At 36.6% G+C, this 17872-nt stretch overlaps 1 protein-coding gene across 4 annotated transcripts in view; it reads left to right on the top strand.

Annotated features, from left to right (window-relative positions):
- NCKAP1 (NCK associated protein 1) overlaps positions 1 to 17872 on the top strand; it is a 107771-nt gene that overhangs the window by 7909 nt on the left and 81990 nt on the right. For 2 of the 4 annotated variants that reach the window (XM_053918832.1, XM_053918831.1), the window contains exons 2-3: positions 11211 to 11228; positions 12336 to 12446. In XM_053918832.1, coding sequence (XP_053774807.1) covers positions 11211 to 11228; positions 12336 to 12446 — 129 coding nt within the window. The remainder of the gene's footprint in view (positions 1 to 11210; positions 11229 to 12335; positions 12447 to 17872) is intronic. The other 2 variants (XM_053918834.2, XM_053918833.2) reach the window with 1 other exon arrangement.

Raw genomic sequence — 17872 nt, 5'->3', positions numbered from 1 at the left:
CAGGAGAGAGCAATGTACAGATATTTAACTGATTGTGCAGTGTGTAAGTGTGGTTGTGGGAGTCTTGAGAAGGGGGTTAAAAATTCCAGTCTGTGGGAGATGGGAGGAAAAGATAGTTATATTTGTGTTGACTTTTAAGTATGAACACAAGCTTCAGCCAGGCGATGACAAGGAGTAGCCAGTCATTTAAGAGACCAGAACTTTTGTTCAGTCGAATATATAAAGATACAAAATAAGCCCTGGCCTAGTGGCTCAGTTGGTTGGAGCGTTGTCCTGTACACCTAAAATTCACGGGTTTGATTCCCGATCAGGGACCATACCTAGGATACTGGTTTGGGCGAGTGTGGGAGGCAACCCATGAATGTTACCCCTCTTTCTTTCTCCCTCCTCTTCCTCCTCCCCCACTTAAAATCAATAAAGATACCTCCTGTGATGATTAAAAAAAAAGATACAAAATACACAAGTTATAAAATGTCTTAGGAATGCTAATGTCCTCTTTGCCAGGCATAAAGCCTCTAAACTTCGTTATCATTTTCCATACTTGCAGTATATCCTGTGGGTTGAGAGAGCTAGTAGATTCTAGATAAAGCTCTGATACTTTTTTAACTTTGGATAAGTTATTTAACCTTTTTGGGTTACAATTTTTTTATTTGTAAGTTGAGGAGACCATTGGTTCTTAGGTATGTAAAATACATAATAATTTTGGAAGATTTTAAAAAATATACACATCTGGATCTTGACCCAAACATACTGAGTAAGAAAAAGCCCTGGAAGTAGTTCTGACATTATGAACCATTAAAATAAGTAAAATGCAAGTTATTGACACCTCTGATTTCTTTCTGGGATAATTGTTCACTGGTGATTTTAATTTTGTTTTCTGGGGTGTAGCTAAATTTTTGGAATGCTGGCTGCACGTATGCTCTCTCCCAGCTAAACCATCTGTGTGGTACTTACTTGATCTCAGCTTCTGGTATGCTCCAATTATATATATATTTTGTTCTTTAAACTATGCCCTTATTGAGTCTAATTCTTGCAGTCTTAAATACATATTCCACATTGTGGAATACTCTTTAATTAACCATACAACAATTTATATAAAGTGCTAGTATAGTGTGTAACGTAAGAGGGAGAAGTGAGTAAATGTTATTAGTTAGCTAATGTTATTCTATTTCTGCGGCTTGAAACAGTGAATGCTGACTATTAGATCTAGCCCAAGACCATTTTTAGGACACGTTTCTTAACTATTCCTTTTAACTATCTGAAATTACAGTTTACTTACTGCTAGTACAAAAGAACTAAAATAACTTTCAGAAGTATGTTCTTCAGTAGTCCTTTAAAGAGCAACTTTTTTAGAATAGTAAAAATATGACCAGATACAACATTTAAAAAAAACTATAACAGAATACGTTTTTTTATAAACTGAGATGTTTCTGTATATTAGAAGCTGAAAACTGTTTAAGGACAACAGTGACAGTGATAGCTTGTGAACCGAGTAGTAATTAATAACTCATTTGAATCAATAAAATTTTTAATAATGAGTTTTGAAATATAAAATGGGTTGAAATATTTCTTAGGTTCATGATAGTTTCAAAAGTTATGCTTAAAAATCTAATGTATATATCTTTAAATTTGTGATGATTGGCTCTAATTAAGAGGTAGTTGTTGCTGAATTACATTAATTTTAAAGCATTTCCAATAATTTTGTGTACTTTTCTATCAAGACTCTTAATCCAAACTATGATAGTGGATTATTACTTTTTTCTTTTTCTTTCACTTACAAAAGCTCAAGGGGAAGTTCAAAGCAGATTGGCTGGTCAAAATATAGGTGGTAAATATGAGAAAAAAATTGGAAATTTAACCACTCATACTAGAATTTGAGGCTTGTTTTGCTCCTGATAGATTTTCCAATATTCATTGAAAAGTTTCACACTGTATTACTCTAATTCTTTTTAAAATTATAAAATAACTATAGGTAAGGTGCTTTTTAAATTTTTTTTTAAGATTTTAATTTATTTTTTAGAGAGTGGGGAAGGGAGAGAGAAAGAAGGATAGAGACATCAATGTGTGGTTGCCTGTCACATGCCTCCTCACTGGGGACCTTGCCTGCAACCCAGGAATGTGCCCTGACTGGGAATTGAACCAGTGACCCTTTGGTTCACAGGTCAGCACTCAATCCACTGAGCCACACCAGCCAGGGTGTATGTTGCTTTTATAGTCCATGATTTTAGGTGGTATACATCCTTCCTTTAGACATTAATTTGCAATTTGTTGAAGACTCGGAAAATCTTGGTCTCTGTATGCCTTCAATTTTGCAAAGCCTGCTTTAAAAACTATGATATTTCTTCCTTATTGAGTAAAAATTAAATTCCTTTTCCTAGCATAAATTGGTCACATTTTATATTTTACTTTCCTTCCCTGATGTGATTCAGATAAAGTCTGGTGTTGATGTTTTTATTGGAAGACATTTTGTGGCCTGAATAAAATATTACATGGTTTCCTGTAACATATTTGTTCTTTATTTTTGATGATAACATTGTATTTGTGTTTCGTGAAAAAATGAACTTGGAGATACTGAATTGACGATCAATACTGGCCTGGAATTAGTTAAATGGAAATCTTATTTTGATAACTGGGAACTCACTCTAAATATCCATCTGTTTTGAAGAGTTTTATTTTTAAAATAGAAGATAATTATTTAGAACTTACTTATTAAGTCCTTATGTGCCAGGCAGCAGAATAAGCACTTTCTGTGCATGTTGTCTTTTTTTTTTTTTTTATTGTTATTCAATTACAGTTGTATGCCTTTTCTCCCCGTCCCTCCACCCCACCCCAGCTGAACCCACCTCCCTCCCCCCTCTCCACCCTCCCCCTTGGTTTTGTCCATGTGTCCTTTATAGTAGTTCCTGTAATCCCCTCTACCCACTGTCCCCGCCCCCACCCCCCACCCCCGCCCTGGCTATTGTTAGATTGTTCTTAACTTCAATGACTCTGGTTATATTTTGTTTGCTTTTTTCTTCTATTGCTTATGTTCCAGTTAAAGGTGAGATCATATGGTATTTGTCCCTCACTTCCTGGCTTATTTCACTTAGCATAATGCTCTCCAGTTTCATCCATGCTGTTGCAAAGGGTATAAGCTCCTTCTTTCTCTCTGCTGCGTAGAATTCCATTGTGTAAATATACCATAGTTTTTGGATCCACTCGTTTGCTGATGGGCACTTCGGTTGCTTCCAGTACTTGGCTATTGTAAATTGTGTTGCTATGAACATTGGGGTGCACAGATTCTTTTGGATTGGTGTTTCAGTGTTCTTAGGGTATAATCCCAGCAGCGGAATTACTGGGTCAAAGGGCAGTTCCATTTTTAGTTTTCTGAGGAAATTCCATACTGTTTTCCACAGTGGCCTCACCAGTCTGCATTCCCACCAACAGTGCACTAGGGTTCCCTTTTCTCCACATCCTCTCCAACATTTGTTTGTGGATTTGTTTATGTTGGCCATTCTGACTGGTGTGAGATGATACCTCATTGTGGTTTTAATTTGCATCTCTCTGATGGCTAGTGATGCTGAGCATCTTTTCATATGTCTCTGGGCCCTCTGTATGTCTTCCTTGGAGAAGTGTCTGTTCAAGTCTTTTGCCCATTTTTTAATTGGGTTGTTTGTCTTCCTGGAGTGGAGTCGTGTGAGTTCTTTATATATTTTGGAGATCAGGCCCTTGTCTGAGGTATCATTGGCAAATATGTTTTCCCATACTGTTGGTTCTCTTTGTAATTTGGTGCTGTTTTCTTTAGCCCTGCAGAAGCTTTTTATTTTGATGAGGTCCCATTTGTTTATTCTTTCCTTTATGTCCCTTGCTTTAGGGGACATGTCTGTGAGGATGTTGCTGTGTGGAATGGCTGAGATTTTCCTGCCAATGTTTTCCTCTAGGACTTTTATGGTGTTACGGCTTATATTTAAGTCTTTTATCCATCTTGAGTTTATTTTCGTGTATGGCGTAAGTTGGTGATCGAGTTTCATTTTTTTGCACGTAGCTGTCCAGATCTCCCAACACCATCTGTTGAAGAGACTGTTTTTGCTCCATTTTATGCTCCTGCCTCCTTTGTCAAATATTAATTGATCGTATAGGTTTGAGTTTATTTCTGGGCTCTCTATTCTGTTCCATTGGTCTATGTGCCTGTTTTTATGCCAGTACCAGGCTGTTTTGATTACAGTGGCCTTGTAATACAGTTTGATATCAGGTATTGTGATCCCTCCTGCTTTGTTCTTCTTTCTCAAAATTGCTGCTGCTATTCGAGGTCGTTTATGGTTCCATATGAATTTCTGCAATGTTTGTTCTATATCTGTGAAATATGTCATGGGTACTCTAATAGGGATTGCATTGAATCTATAAATTGCTTTGGGAAGTATGGCCATTCTGATGATGTTAATTCTTCCAATCCATGAACATGGTACATGCTTCCATTTGTTTGTATCTTCCTTAATTTCTTTCTTCAGTGTTGTGTAGTTTTCTGAGTACAGGTCTTTTACCTCCTTGGTTAGGTTTATTCCTAGGTACTTTATTTTTCTTGTTGCTATATCGAATGGGATTTTTTTCCTCATTTCTGTTTCTGCAGTTTCGTTGTTGGTATACAGGAATGCCTTTGATTTCTGGGTATTGACTCTGTATCCAGCTATTTTGCTGAATTCATTTATTAGGTCGAGTAGTTTTTGAGTGGAGTCTATAGGGTTTTCCATGTACACTATCATGTCGTCTGCAAACAGTGACAGTTTCATTTCCTCCTTTCCAATTTGGATGCCTTTTATTGCTTTTTCTTGTCTGATTGCTGTGGCTAGGACTTCCAATACTATGTTGAATAGGAGTGGTGAGAGAGGGCATCCTTGTCTAGTTCCTGATCTTAGTGGGAAAGCTCTAAGTTTTTGTCCATTGAGTGTGATGTTGGCTGTAGGTCTCTCATATATGGCCTTAATTATGTTGAGGACTGCTCCCTTTATTCCCACTTTGCTGAGTGTTTTTATCAGAAATGGGTGCTGTATCTTATCGAACGCTTTTTCCGCATCTATTGATATGATCATGTGATTTTTGTCTTTGCTGTTGTTGATGTGATGTATTATGTTTATTGATTTGCGAATATTGTACCATCCTTGCATCCCTGGGATGAATCCCACTTGGTCATGGTGGATGATCTTTTTAATATATTGCTGGATGCGGTTTGCTAATATTTTGTTGAGAATTTTAGCGTCTATGTTCATCAGCGATATTGGCCTGAAGTTTTCTTTCTTCGTTGTGTCTTTATCTGGTTTTGGGATTAGGATGATGTTGGCTTCATAAAAAGAGTTTGGGAGTCTTCCATCAGTTTGGATTTTTTCGAATAGTCTGTGAAGGATAGGGGTTAGTTCTTCCTTAAATGCTTTGTAGAAATCTCCTGTGAAACCATCTGGTCCAGGGCTTTTGTGTGATGGGAGTTTCTTGATGACTGCTTCAATTTCCTTTGCTGATATTGGTCTGTTCAGGTTTTCTGCTTCTTCTTCAGTCAGTTTTGGAAGATTATATTTTTCTAGAAATGTGTCCATTTCATCTAGGTTTTCAAATTTCTTAGCATACAGGTCTTCATAGTAATTTCTTATGATCCTTTGTATTTCTGTGGTATCAGTTGTAATCTCTCCACTTTCATTTCTAATTCTGTTTATTTGGATCCTCTCTCTTTTCTTCTTGATAAGCCTACTTAAAGGCTTGTCGATTTTGTTTATGTTTTCAAAGAACCAGCTCCTGGATTCATTGATCCTTACAATTGTGCTTTTAGTCTCTATGTCATTTAGTTCTGCTCTGATCTTGGTTATTTCCTTCCTTCTGCTTGCTCTGGGCTGTCTTTGTTGTTGTTCCTCCAGTTCTTGTAGGCATAGGGTTAGGTTGTTTGTTTGAACTGTTTCTATCTTTTTAAGGTAGGCCTGTATTGCTATGAACTTCCCTCTCAGGACTGCCTTTGCTGTGTCCCATAGGTTTTGGGTTGTTGTGAGTTCGTTTTCATTTGTTTCCAGGAAGTTTTTGATTTCTTCCCTAATCTCGTTCTTGACCCATTCATTGTTTAATAGCATGCTATTCAGTCTCCATGTTTTTGAGTGTTTTGGGTTTTTACCCTTGGGGTTGGTTTCTAGTTTCAGACCCTTGTGGTCAGAGAAGATGCTTGATATGATTTCAATTTTCTTGAATTTGTTGAGGCTTGCTTTGTGTCCTATCATGTGGTCTATCTTTGAAAAAGTTCCATGGACAGTTGAAAAGAATGTGTATTTTGCTTCTTTGGGATGAAAAGCTCTGTATATATCAGTTAAGTCCATTTCCTCTAGGGTATTGTTAAGTGACACAATATCTTTGTTGATCTTTTGTTTGGAAGACCTGTCCATTTTTGATAGTGGGGTGTTAAAGTCCCCTACTATAATTGTGTTGCTGTCAATATCTTTCTTGAAATCCTCCAAGATTTTCTTTATGTATTTGGGTGCTCCTATGTTGGGTGCATATATATTTACAATGTTTATGTCTTCTTGGTGGATTCTTCCTTTGAGTATTATGAAGTGATCTTCTGGGTCTCTCTTTATGGCCCTTCTTTGGAAGTCTATTTTGTCTGATATGAGTATTGCTACCCCTGCTTTTTTTTCCTGTCCGTTTGCTTGGAAAATTTGTTTCCAGCCCTTCACTTTCAGTCTGTGTAAGTCTTTTGTCCTGAGATGGGTTTCTTGTAGGCAGCATATGTGTGGGTCATGTTTTCTTATCCATTCAGCTGTTCTATGTCTTTTGATTGGAGCATTTAATCCATTTACGTTTAAGGTTATTATCGATAGGTAGTTATTCATTGCCATTATTTCCTACCTGTGTTCCTCTGTCTTTCTCTTTTCCTTCCTTTCCTTAAAGCAGTCCCTTTAGCATCTCTTGCAGAGCTGGTTTGGTGGAGCTGTATTCTTTTAGACTTCTTTTGTCTGGGAAACTCTTTATTTGGTCTTCTATCTTGATTGAGAGCCTTGCTGGGTAAAGTAGTCTTGGTTGCAGGCCTCTGGTTCTCAGTACTTGGAATATTTTTTGCCATTCTCTTCTGGCTTGGAGCGTTTCCATTGAGAAGTCAGTTGCTAACCTTATTGGGGCTCCCTTGTATGTTACTTCCTTTTTCTCCCTTGCTGCCTTTAAGATCCTCTCTTTGTCTTGGAAATTTGCCATTTTAATTATGATGTGTCTTGCAGTGGGTCTCTTTGGGTTCCTCTTGTTTGGGACTCTCTGTGATTCCTGAATTTGGGTGACTTTTTCTCTTCTCAGATTAGGGAAATTTTCCATCATTACTTTTTCAAACAGGTTTTCTATCCCTTGCTCTTCTTCTTCTCCTTCTGGTATTCCTATTATACGGATATTGTTACGTTTCATGTTGTCCTGCATTTCCCTTATTGCCTCTTCATTCTTTCTGAGCCTCTTTTCCTTTTCTTGCTCCTTCTGGGTGTTTTTTTCTACTTTATCCTCCAGCTCGCTGATCCGATCCTCTGCTTCGTCAAGTCTGCTTTTCATTCCTTCTACTGTGTTCTTCAATTCAGAAATTGTATTCTTCATTTCCTCTTGGCTCTTGTTGATGTTTTCTATTTCCTTTTTCGTGTTTATATAGTTTGCAGTGAGTTCATTGTAGTTTCCTTGTAGTTTCTGGTAGTTCTCTTTGAGCTCAGAGAGCTCAGTGAGCTTCCTGATGACCATTGCTTTGAACTCAGTATCTGATAGTTGAGTTGCCTCTTTTTCGGTTAGTATTCTTTCTGAGACTTCCTCCTTTCCTTTCATTTGGGAATTGTTTCTTTGTCTTCCCATTGTTTGTGAGGCTCTTCTTGTTGGCCTCTGCTTCTTAAATTGCTTTGTTCTGACTCCCTGGATTTATGATATGAACTTCTATGGTAGAATGCCAATGGGATTCGGTGGTGCTGTCTCCTTACTCTCCTGTGCTCACTGGTCTTGAGGTGACGTTTATGTGTTTAACACGGTCTAACTCTAGTCTTTTCAGCACTCCAGGTTTTGTTGTCTCACCGTCAGATCTTTCAATGTTCTCTATCCTTGGTCTCTGATCTTCGTATATGCTGGAATACTGTTGGCTGTTCGCTCTGCTCCTCAGATCAGCTAGGTATTTCCCTGGCGCTGAGGGGAAGTGGATTCCGCTCCCACCTATGTTGCCGCCATCTTCCGCAAACTTTGCTAGTGTCGCATGTTGTCTTTTAAAAATCTGAAAAACCAACTCGATTAAGCATGTCGTTGTCATCCTTGTAGCATCCTCAATTTATGGGTTAGAGAACCTAGGCTCAGAGGTTAAGCAACTTGCCTAAGGTCATATGGGTTGTGATCTACTGTGCTCAGGTAGAGTTTTTAATAATTATAAGTATTTCCTGTAACAGTAGTATAATTTTATCTGTCACATTAAATAGTAAGTTTTTTGAGTTGAACTGGAAATTTAAGTGTATAAATATTTAAATTTGCTTTCAGTACTAGAATTTTAAATTACAGTATTTTATGCATTGTGAAAGCATTCTGAGTCAAGGTGAAAGTAAAACATAAATAAGGTTTTGGGGTGGTGATTTTTTAAAAATGTTGTGGTTTAGATATAGTTCCCTTTTTTGTATGGGAAAGTAGGGCTATAAGATTCAGGTATTTACATGCAATTTTGCCTCATAGTCTTTCTTTTTTGGGAGGATGGGGTTGGAAGAAGTACTCAAATCTTATTTAATTGTATTGGTAATTTGTTAAATCTTTTGATTTAATCTTCTTGGTAAGCCTGTCATACTGTATTAGTGTAGAATGTTTTGATAACTAGATATAGTATTATATATCATTTTCTTAAATGTGGTACTTTGAAGGGTGATACTTTTAAGAATAAGAATAAATATTATATTTTAATAGTATTGTAGCTGTAGTAGGATCAGATAGGCTTTCAGTTGTACCAACTGCAGGCTGTGTTCTTAAATATAGGTTGTCTATGGTTACTTTGCCCTCAACATGAAATACCTCAATTTTTCAAAATGAAAAATGAGTTAGGGTGGGGAAGAAGAGTGATCTTTATAAACTGAGACATCTGGTTAGTTGGAATTTTGCTCTGCTGCTTTCATATAATAGGGAATCCTTCTTAATTGAATTATTAAGTATGGCTCTTTGCCAGGATGTATTTATATAGATGTTAGCTTTTAGTCAAGTCATTGTTTATTTTTAAAAATATTTTATTAATTTTTTTAGAGGAGAAGGGAAAGAGAGAGGGAGAGAAACATCGATCAGGTGTCTTTTGCTCCAACTGGGAACTGGCCTGCAACCCAGGCATGTGCCCTGACCTGCAAGCTTTTGCTTTGAGGGATGATGAAGCAACTGAGCCACCCTGGTCAGGGCTGAACTCTCTATATAAGTACAAGAAGTTTGGTATGTTTAGATTTAAGGTAAATGAAGGAATATGTGATTGGGAGAGGGAATTGTAGTCATTATTGCTAGTTCTGTATACTGTGATAAAGACTATGTGATTATACTTAAATTTTTTTTTTAAAAATTACTGATTTTAGAGAGAGAGAAACATTGATTTATTTTTTCACTTATTTTTGCATTCGTTGGTTGATTTTTGTTTGTGCCTAGGCCAGAGATCGAATCTACACCCTTCCTTGCCTTATCGGGTGATGCTCAAACCAACTGAGCTGCCCGGCTAGGGCTGTGATTTTTCATATGAGACTTGTACTTGGGTAATTATAATTATTATAGGTATTATTAACAACACGTAACATTTTTAGAGCACTTACATGCCAGCCCCTTTTTTCAATCTGTACATTGTTTATCTCTCTTCTAATCCTCGTAATGACCCTATGAGGTAAGTACAAATTTCTTCATTTATACATGAAGAAACTGAGACTCAGGTATGTTATGTAATATAGTCAAGGCCCCGTGGCTAGTAAGTGGTGAAGATTGAAACCCAGTTAGTCTTATTACAGAATCTGTGTACTTAACCTTTATGGCATACTGTCTCTCAATTTATTATGTTTAGATACAGCTTACTGAGCAGTGTGGGGGAAAGGTAAATCAATTCCAAGGAAAGGAGGTTATACAACCATTTATTTTTCCATTGAAATGAAATTACATTCTCTTTGTTTTCAGTGTAAGAAGGAAGAGCTGCTCAACATATATTTTTAGTTATCTGATTAAATCCTTATACAAAGTAAAATTTGTAATGGGAAATGGGTATGGTAGACTATCATGTTTATTATTTGTTAATCACTAATATTAGAATGGATAGCGGACTTTTTAAGTAATTAGAATGTGAAAGATAGTGTATATCATAAAAACCCAACATAATTTGAAATCAGTTTAGGATTCTGCACTATCTCAGTCTTGTTTATGAAACTTGGTTTTTATTATATCACTGATGTAAGGAAATGCTGATTTATAGCTATTTTTATTGGGATAAATTCTCAGTTATGTAGTTCTTAGTTATTCTTTTTTTTAGCATAATATTTTTGGAAGTAGATTAATTAAAAGATTAATTTATAAGAAATAATGTATTAATAGTCTATTCTGAGGAAAAGTCAGATATATTTTAATATTATGATGTTGAAATGGGATTTACATAGTAGCCTTGTGTCAGTTTCATTAAAGATTACGAAGTTCTAAATTTCTTGACGTTAATTTTGTTGTATCTAATTATGTGTGAGAATTAGCAGAGTTCTTACTGCATTCCTATTTCCATTTGGAAAATATAGGAATGTTTCCATTGAGTTTTATGATTTGGCTTGGAAGGAAGTTAGGTGGTATTTGAAAAATACTTTCAATTTGAGCTGAAGTGCAAGTCATCCAATAACGATTTATTCTTATTCTTGGCTACCGTTTCTTTTTAAGGTATGTAAAATTTCACGGTTTTGCTCCTATTTTTATAGTTGCATGTAGTCTATATTTTTCCTTCCAGAAATATTTTAAGTTGATTCAGAAAGAATACCAAGAAACTGACATGGTTGTACCCTTAGACAGTATTTAAATATATATGAGTAGTATAAACTCTGTGACTCTATTGTATACTACAACTTGCTAATTAGAAAACCTTTAAAATTGTAGCACCATTAAGTTCTAATCTTGTTTTGGTATTCAGTCTTCAGTGCATAAGTTCTCTACTGAAACGTATGTTATAGCTTGACCATTATTGTTTACACGTAATTTTCTCTCTTTTTATTACAATGCTTCCCCAGCAAGGACAAGTTTGGAAGGTTTGCAAAGCTTTTCACCTTCCCTCTGCCCGCTTGCCCGCTTTCAGATCAGTTTCATGTTCATAACTTCTCTTTCTGCAATCCACAACATAGCTATAGTAAACAATGAAAAAACATTAAATTGTAGTGCTGTATTCTCTCATGTATAGTATAATAATAAAAATTTTCAAAGGATACATCCTTTTTAAAATGCAATAAAAATACGTTAAATAGGAATGTTATAATTTTAGTGATTCCAAAGAAATGATGTATCACTAGCAAGCAGTTAATTAAATGTCACATAATGAAACAGTGAACAATATTGAAAATTATATTCTGTATTGTTGATAGTTCAGATAAAAAGTTCTTTCTAATACTAATAACTTACATTTATGTAATGCTTTACAGTTTACTATAGAGAATGCTATACTGCTGATGTGGTTAAAATGTAAACATTTCCATTTGTTCTGTGCTTAGGAGATATACATACATACATACATATATATATACATATATATATTTAGAACAGATGTAGATTTATTGTTTGAAGTGCTGCTGGTATGATGGAAAACACTGCTGGAACTCAGATGTTTAGAGGAATAGGCAATACACTTTAGTACTGTAAAAACCATTTTAGCAGCTTCCAGTTCTTTTGAACTAGGGTTCTTGTATTAAAATGTTGATAGTGAACAAGGAAAACATTTTGGAAAAGACATTTAAACATAAGCTTTTATTGTATAACACTTAGAAAGAAACATTTCTAGTATTTTACTGAATATTTAATTTTGTAATATTTTATTAGCTTCAGATGAATACAATCCTACCTCAAATCAAGAATTTTTTTTTCTTTTTTTTCTTTTTTTTTTTTTAGGTTTGAGCTTTTTCCTTCACTGCTGTTCTGCGCTAACCGCTTTAAAACTTTCCATGCATTTTTTTTCAGTAGAAGAACATCTCTGTACTGTCTCCCATTGCATATTTCAGCTGTGACAACCCCTGCACTTTGCCTATTCATTTTATCACCTGCTCACCAAAAACAATAAATATCTCCAAATTCTGATTACAGATTTGCTATCGTTTCTTGGTTTTAGAGGGATGCATTTCACTTTTTTTATCACTGTTGTTTTATAGGCATGTGGAGACCCCAAGGCAAAACCATCCTACCTTATTGACAAAAATCTGGAATCTGCTGTGAAATTCATAGTCAGAAAGTTCCCTGCTGTAGAAACCCGCAACAACAATGTAAGTCATCTAAATTTTTGTATTACTTGATTTTAGCCATCAAGGGAAAGTAATGGTCAGTAGAATTCTTAAAGTAGCTCTTATTTATCTAATTCTTTATATTTTGATGGACAAATTATATGCATTCATTAAGGGTTTTTAGAGATAATGTTTGCATCTCTGAAACTGGAAAAAATGACTGAGCTACCTTGCCATTTTATTACGCACAACATAAGATCTTAACTTCTTATACACTTCTTCCCTTTCAACGTGCAACAGAGAGTAAGGTAATAGATATGTATATATTCCAAATATTTATATGACTAGTTGGGGAGTTTTTTCATATAGTCATAAACAAACCTTTGTTTCGATCTTAGTCTTTATAGAGCTTGTATTGTTTTTAGTAATTAAGTTTAGTTTTTGAATATATTTGTTCCTTTAGAATCCTTAAAGATACAATGGTGTCTTTAGAATTAAGAAACCCATTTTTGAAATTTAATAACCTTACAAGGTGATGGTGTTAAGATCTTTGTTATCTCATATTACTTTGCTCAGATGAAGTTTTTTTTAGTATATTGAAATATAGTCACTTTCAGAGTTTCCCTGATTTCAAATAGTATACCTTTCTCATGGCACATAAAATCTCTGTGAGCTCTTGAGAGAATCTTTTAAGAAATGTATATGTACATTTCCATCAGAGTAAGCATAGTTCAGGAGCATGATGTGCTTTCTTAGAAAATTGACAAGATCTGATTAAATATATAATCACCTTAATGAGAGTAAAACTTTGGTTAAAAAGTAAATAAGGAATGTTTGGTGGTCTTGATTTGCTAGGCAAACTGTTAATAGTAATGATGCTTTTTTCCAGTAGTTTTAATTCCCTTCTCAACTTGTGGCATACAATTGATTTTTTCAATAACAGCTTTAGTGAGATATTCATATCATATAGTTCAGCCATTTAAAGTGTACAATTCAGTGGTTTTTTGTACATCCACAGAATTGTGCATCTAATACCACAATCAATTTTAGAATATTTTCATCACTCTCCCCACCTAAAACCTTGGACCCATTAGCAGTCACTCCTGCCAACCCCTCGCCCTAGGCAAACACTGATCTACCTTCTGCCTGAATGCCTATTTTGGAGCTTTCATATGAACAGAATCATATGATGTGTTTTTTTGACTGGCTTATTTCACTTAGTGTAAGGTTTTCAAAGGTTATCCAAGTTGTAGCATGTTATCTGTACTTCATTTATTTTTATTGCCAAAAAATATTACATTGTATGGCTATACCACATTTTATTTATCCATTCATCGGTTGATTGATAATTCAAGTTGTTTCTGCTTTTTTTGACTATTACGTATAATACTGCTGTGAACATTTGTGTAAAAGTTGTGTGAACATGTTTTCCTTTCCCTTGGATATATTGGGTTGCCAAAAGTAGGTTTGCAATTGTGAGTATGCAAAGCAACAGTTTACTGTGTTATTATTTACTTATTTTCTATACAAACAACTGTAAACCTACTTTTGTCCCATGGTATATATACCTAGGAGTGGGATTGCTGGGTCATGTGGTGATTCTTGTTTAACCTATAAAATCAATTTTAGAATGTTGAATGTTACAACTATTTATAGAATTTACTCTGGGTGTTTTGTTTGGAAACTCGGAGTTTTGTCATAGGGCCTTTACATCTATTCTTTGTAATAAATACTATTCTGTTATCTTTTATCTGCTTAAGTACTGTGTCATGGGTATTTGTGAGTTTTTGTGATCTCAGTTTTGATCTGGGCCTGACAGAATTCTTGTGAGAAGTTCCTAGCCAGCTTGGGTTAGGAAATAAGAAATGAGGAGCTCAGTTTTATTATTATTATTTTTAATCTCATAGGTGTAGTTAATGGAAGTTTAAGGGCTGGTGATAACGGTAGCATCAGAGATCAATAGCAACATGCAGATTTCTAACTACTAAGTGCATTGAAGAAATGGTATTGATATCACAGTAGGTTTTTTCCTTCTTATTCCTGGTTTTGAGTACTGTATAAATATGTGCCACAGAGTATGCTTACTTTATCTCAGGGGTCAGGGAAAAATTACTGGTTTAGCAATACTTCTGTTTTGATTCATGTCACACCAGCACCACTTGTCCTCAATTTCAAAAAAGGCATTCTTCGTGAAAAGAGAGATTGTTTCATTGAAAAATCCAGGAAAAATTTTTCCCGAAGTTTCTAAAATAGATCCTTACAGAAAAGACTAGTCATACTTTGCATTCAGAGTTGTTAATTCGGCAAATGCTCCTGGTCCCATACTTTTCAACCCCATTAGAAGCTGTAAGCACGTGGATATCTGGTATACAACAAAGGAGGGCACTGCGGATAGATAGCAGGATCGCTCCCTAACGTGCCCTCAACAGTGATGACATTGAACTCTGTAAAGTCACTTTTACTGTCTTGCTCAGGCCCTTTGTGACCAGGTATAAACTCTTGTGCTTCCCAATTCTGGATTTAGGGGAAGTCTGGGCTAAGGAACTCTATATTTTATTAACAAGAAAAAACAGTTTTGCCCAAGAAATTTCAAAGGGCATTTTAAACTGTTGTTCAGGTGTATGTTAAAACTATTTTATGAAACTTTTTTCTTAAAATTTTTAAACTTCATTTCCCCCTCTTTCTACATCAAAAGCTAGCTTGTTTATTTTAATTTTTTAAAACATATTTTACTGATTATGCTATTGTCCTAATTTTTACCCTTTTGCCCCCTTCTACCCAACACCCTTTACTCCCTCAGGCAGTCCCCACCCCATTGTTATGTTCATGGGTCACAGTATAAGTTCTTTGGCTACTCCATTTCCTATACTGTACTTTACATCCTCATGACTATTCTGTAACTACATATTTGTCCCTTTTAATCCCCTTGCCTCTATACCCATTTTCCCCCTCCCCTGTCCTATCTGGCAACCATCAAAATGCTCTCCATATCCATGATTCTGTCTCTGTCTTGTTTACTTAGTTTGTTTTTTAGTTTCAGTTGCTGACTGATACGTATTGATTGCCATTTTATGATTCATAGTTTCGATATTCTTTTTCTTAAATAAGTCCCTTCAACATTTCATATAATAATGGTTTGGTGATGACGAACTCCTTTCGTTTGTTTCTTGTCTGGGAAGCTCTTTATCTGCCCTTCGATTCTGAATGATAGCTTCGCTGGTAGAACAGTCTTGGCTGTAGATCTCTGCTTTTCATGACTTTGGTTATTTCTTGCCAATCCCTTCCAGCCTGCAGAGTTTCTTTTGAGAAATCAACTGCTAGTCTTAGGGTATGCCCCTGTAGGTAACTGACTGCTTTTCTCTTGCTGCTTTTACGATTCTCTATTTATCTTTAACCTTTGGCTTTTTAATTATGATGTGTCTTGGAGTGGGCCTCTTTGCATCCATCTTGTTTGGGACTCTGTGCTTCCTGGGTTTGCATGTCTATTTCCTTCACCAAATTAGGGAAGTTTTCTTTCATTATTTTTCAAATAGAGTTCCATTCTTGCATTTTCTCTTTTTCTGGCACTCCTGTAATGTGAATGTTGGAATGCTTGAAGTTGTCCCAGAGGCTGCTTACACTGTCCTCGTTTTTGGGGGTTCTTTTTTCTTCTTCCTGTTCTGATTGGTTGTTTTTGCTTCCTTATGTTCCAAATCATTGATTTGATTCTCGATTCATCCACTCTACTGTTGTTTCTCTATAAATTGTTCATTATTTCAGTTTGTGTATCCTTTGTTTTTGACTGGGTCTTTTTTATGCTATTGAAATCCTCACTAAGTTCCTTGAGCATCCTTATACCAGTGTTTTGAACTCTGCATCCGATAGATTGCTTATCTCCATTTTGTTTAGTGCTCTTTCTGGAGTTTTGATCCGTTCTTTCATTTGGGCCATGTTTCTTTGTCTCCTCATTTTGGCAGCCTCTCTGTATTTTTTTCTCTATTAGGCTTAGAGATTCCCAGGGGAAGCTAAGCTGCTATGACTTATTTTCTTCATAGTGTGGCCTAGTGTAGTTGTGTCCTGTGGGGTCCAGTGGTACAGCCTCCCCTATTACCCAAGGAGGATACCCCAAGGAATGCCCTTTGTGTGTGCTGATCACACCCTCCTCTTGTAGTTGAGCTTTGATTGCTGTTGGCAGGTCAATGGGAGGCATTTACCCAGGCCAGTCAGCTGTAAGGACTGGCTGTGACCACTGACCACCAACCTCTCCACCCTCCGTGGAGGATCAGCTGTCAGGGGCAGGGTGGTAGTGCTCCAGTGTGGTCTGTAGTGCCCACTGGGTGTACAGGCTCTGGAATTTCCCAGGTGGTACAGGCCAAGGTCAACCCCCACCTATGTTTTGCCCTGAGCCACCCTGCCTGAGCTATAAAGCAGTCTGAAGTGGCTGCTACTTGTCGGGTGCTTGGAGATACCCAGAGGAAGCCAAGCTGTGAATCTAGGCTGGCTGCTTCTAGTGCTGGGCCTGGGGCCACTTAGCATGTGGTACAGGGGCTGGGGATGTACTGAGGGTGCTGTGGCTTATTTGAGAGGATTTAGGAAATTTTGAGGCATGAGCTAAGACCAGCAATTCATATGGTAAAGTCATAGGTAGCAGTTTGGGTGAACACGACAGTTGGGTGGGAAGGAGTCTCAAGGGACCTCCAGGGTGGAGCAAACAGTGTTAGCTATGTTGATGGAGTCTCAGATATGGCATTCATCTGCTCTGTGGTCCCTCAGTTCTATGCTGGGAGGGCTCAGCAAGGAGACAATGACCTTTTCCTGCCTTTCTGTCTGGGAGAAAGTTGTCCCAGCTCCCATCTTGATGCCAGACACTTATATGCCTTTGATGCCAGACACTTATATGCCTTTGATGCCTTTCAAACTGCTACCCTGGTGCTGGAGCTCAGATGGAAGTGAGTCTGAGTGAGTCTGTGTGTGGATTCTTTAAGGGGAACTGCTTGGGACTCCAGAAGTTTCTTCCACCAGCTCAATCCTTGTTCATTTTTGTAGTCAGAAGTTATGAGGACTTACCTTCCTGCCCCTGGAACCCTGGGCTGGGGGCCTTCGCTTGGGGCTAGGACTCCTTGCTCCCAAGATATCCCTCCCGAATTTTTATCTACCACACATGGATGTGGCACCAGCCTGTTTTGTGTCTCTGCCTCGCCTACCAGTCTGGACGGATATGATTTCTTTAATTTTGTTGTTGTCAGATTTTCATTCAGCTTGATTTCTGACAGTTCTGAGTGATGGTGGTTCTTTATTTTAGTTATAATTTTGATGTGGTTTTGTGAGGAGGTGAGTTGTGTTTACCTAATCTACCATCTTGCTGGGAAGACCAGCTTGTAGTTTTTGAAACAATAAAAATATCTGGCACAAAAACATCATTATGGATATTGCCTACTGTATATTTTAGTATAAATTTTTGGATATGATTCCCAAAGTAGTGGGAAAAT

The sequence above is a fragment of the Desmodus rotundus genome, chromosome 2, assembly GCF_022682495.2.
Source record: "Desmodus rotundus isolate HL8 chromosome 2, HLdesRot8A.1, whole genome shotgun sequence".
Taxonomy (NCBI): Eukaryota; Metazoa; Chordata; class Mammalia; order Chiroptera; family Phyllostomidae; genus Desmodus; species Desmodus rotundus.
This window is presented reverse-complemented; position numbering and strand designations above follow the sequence as displayed.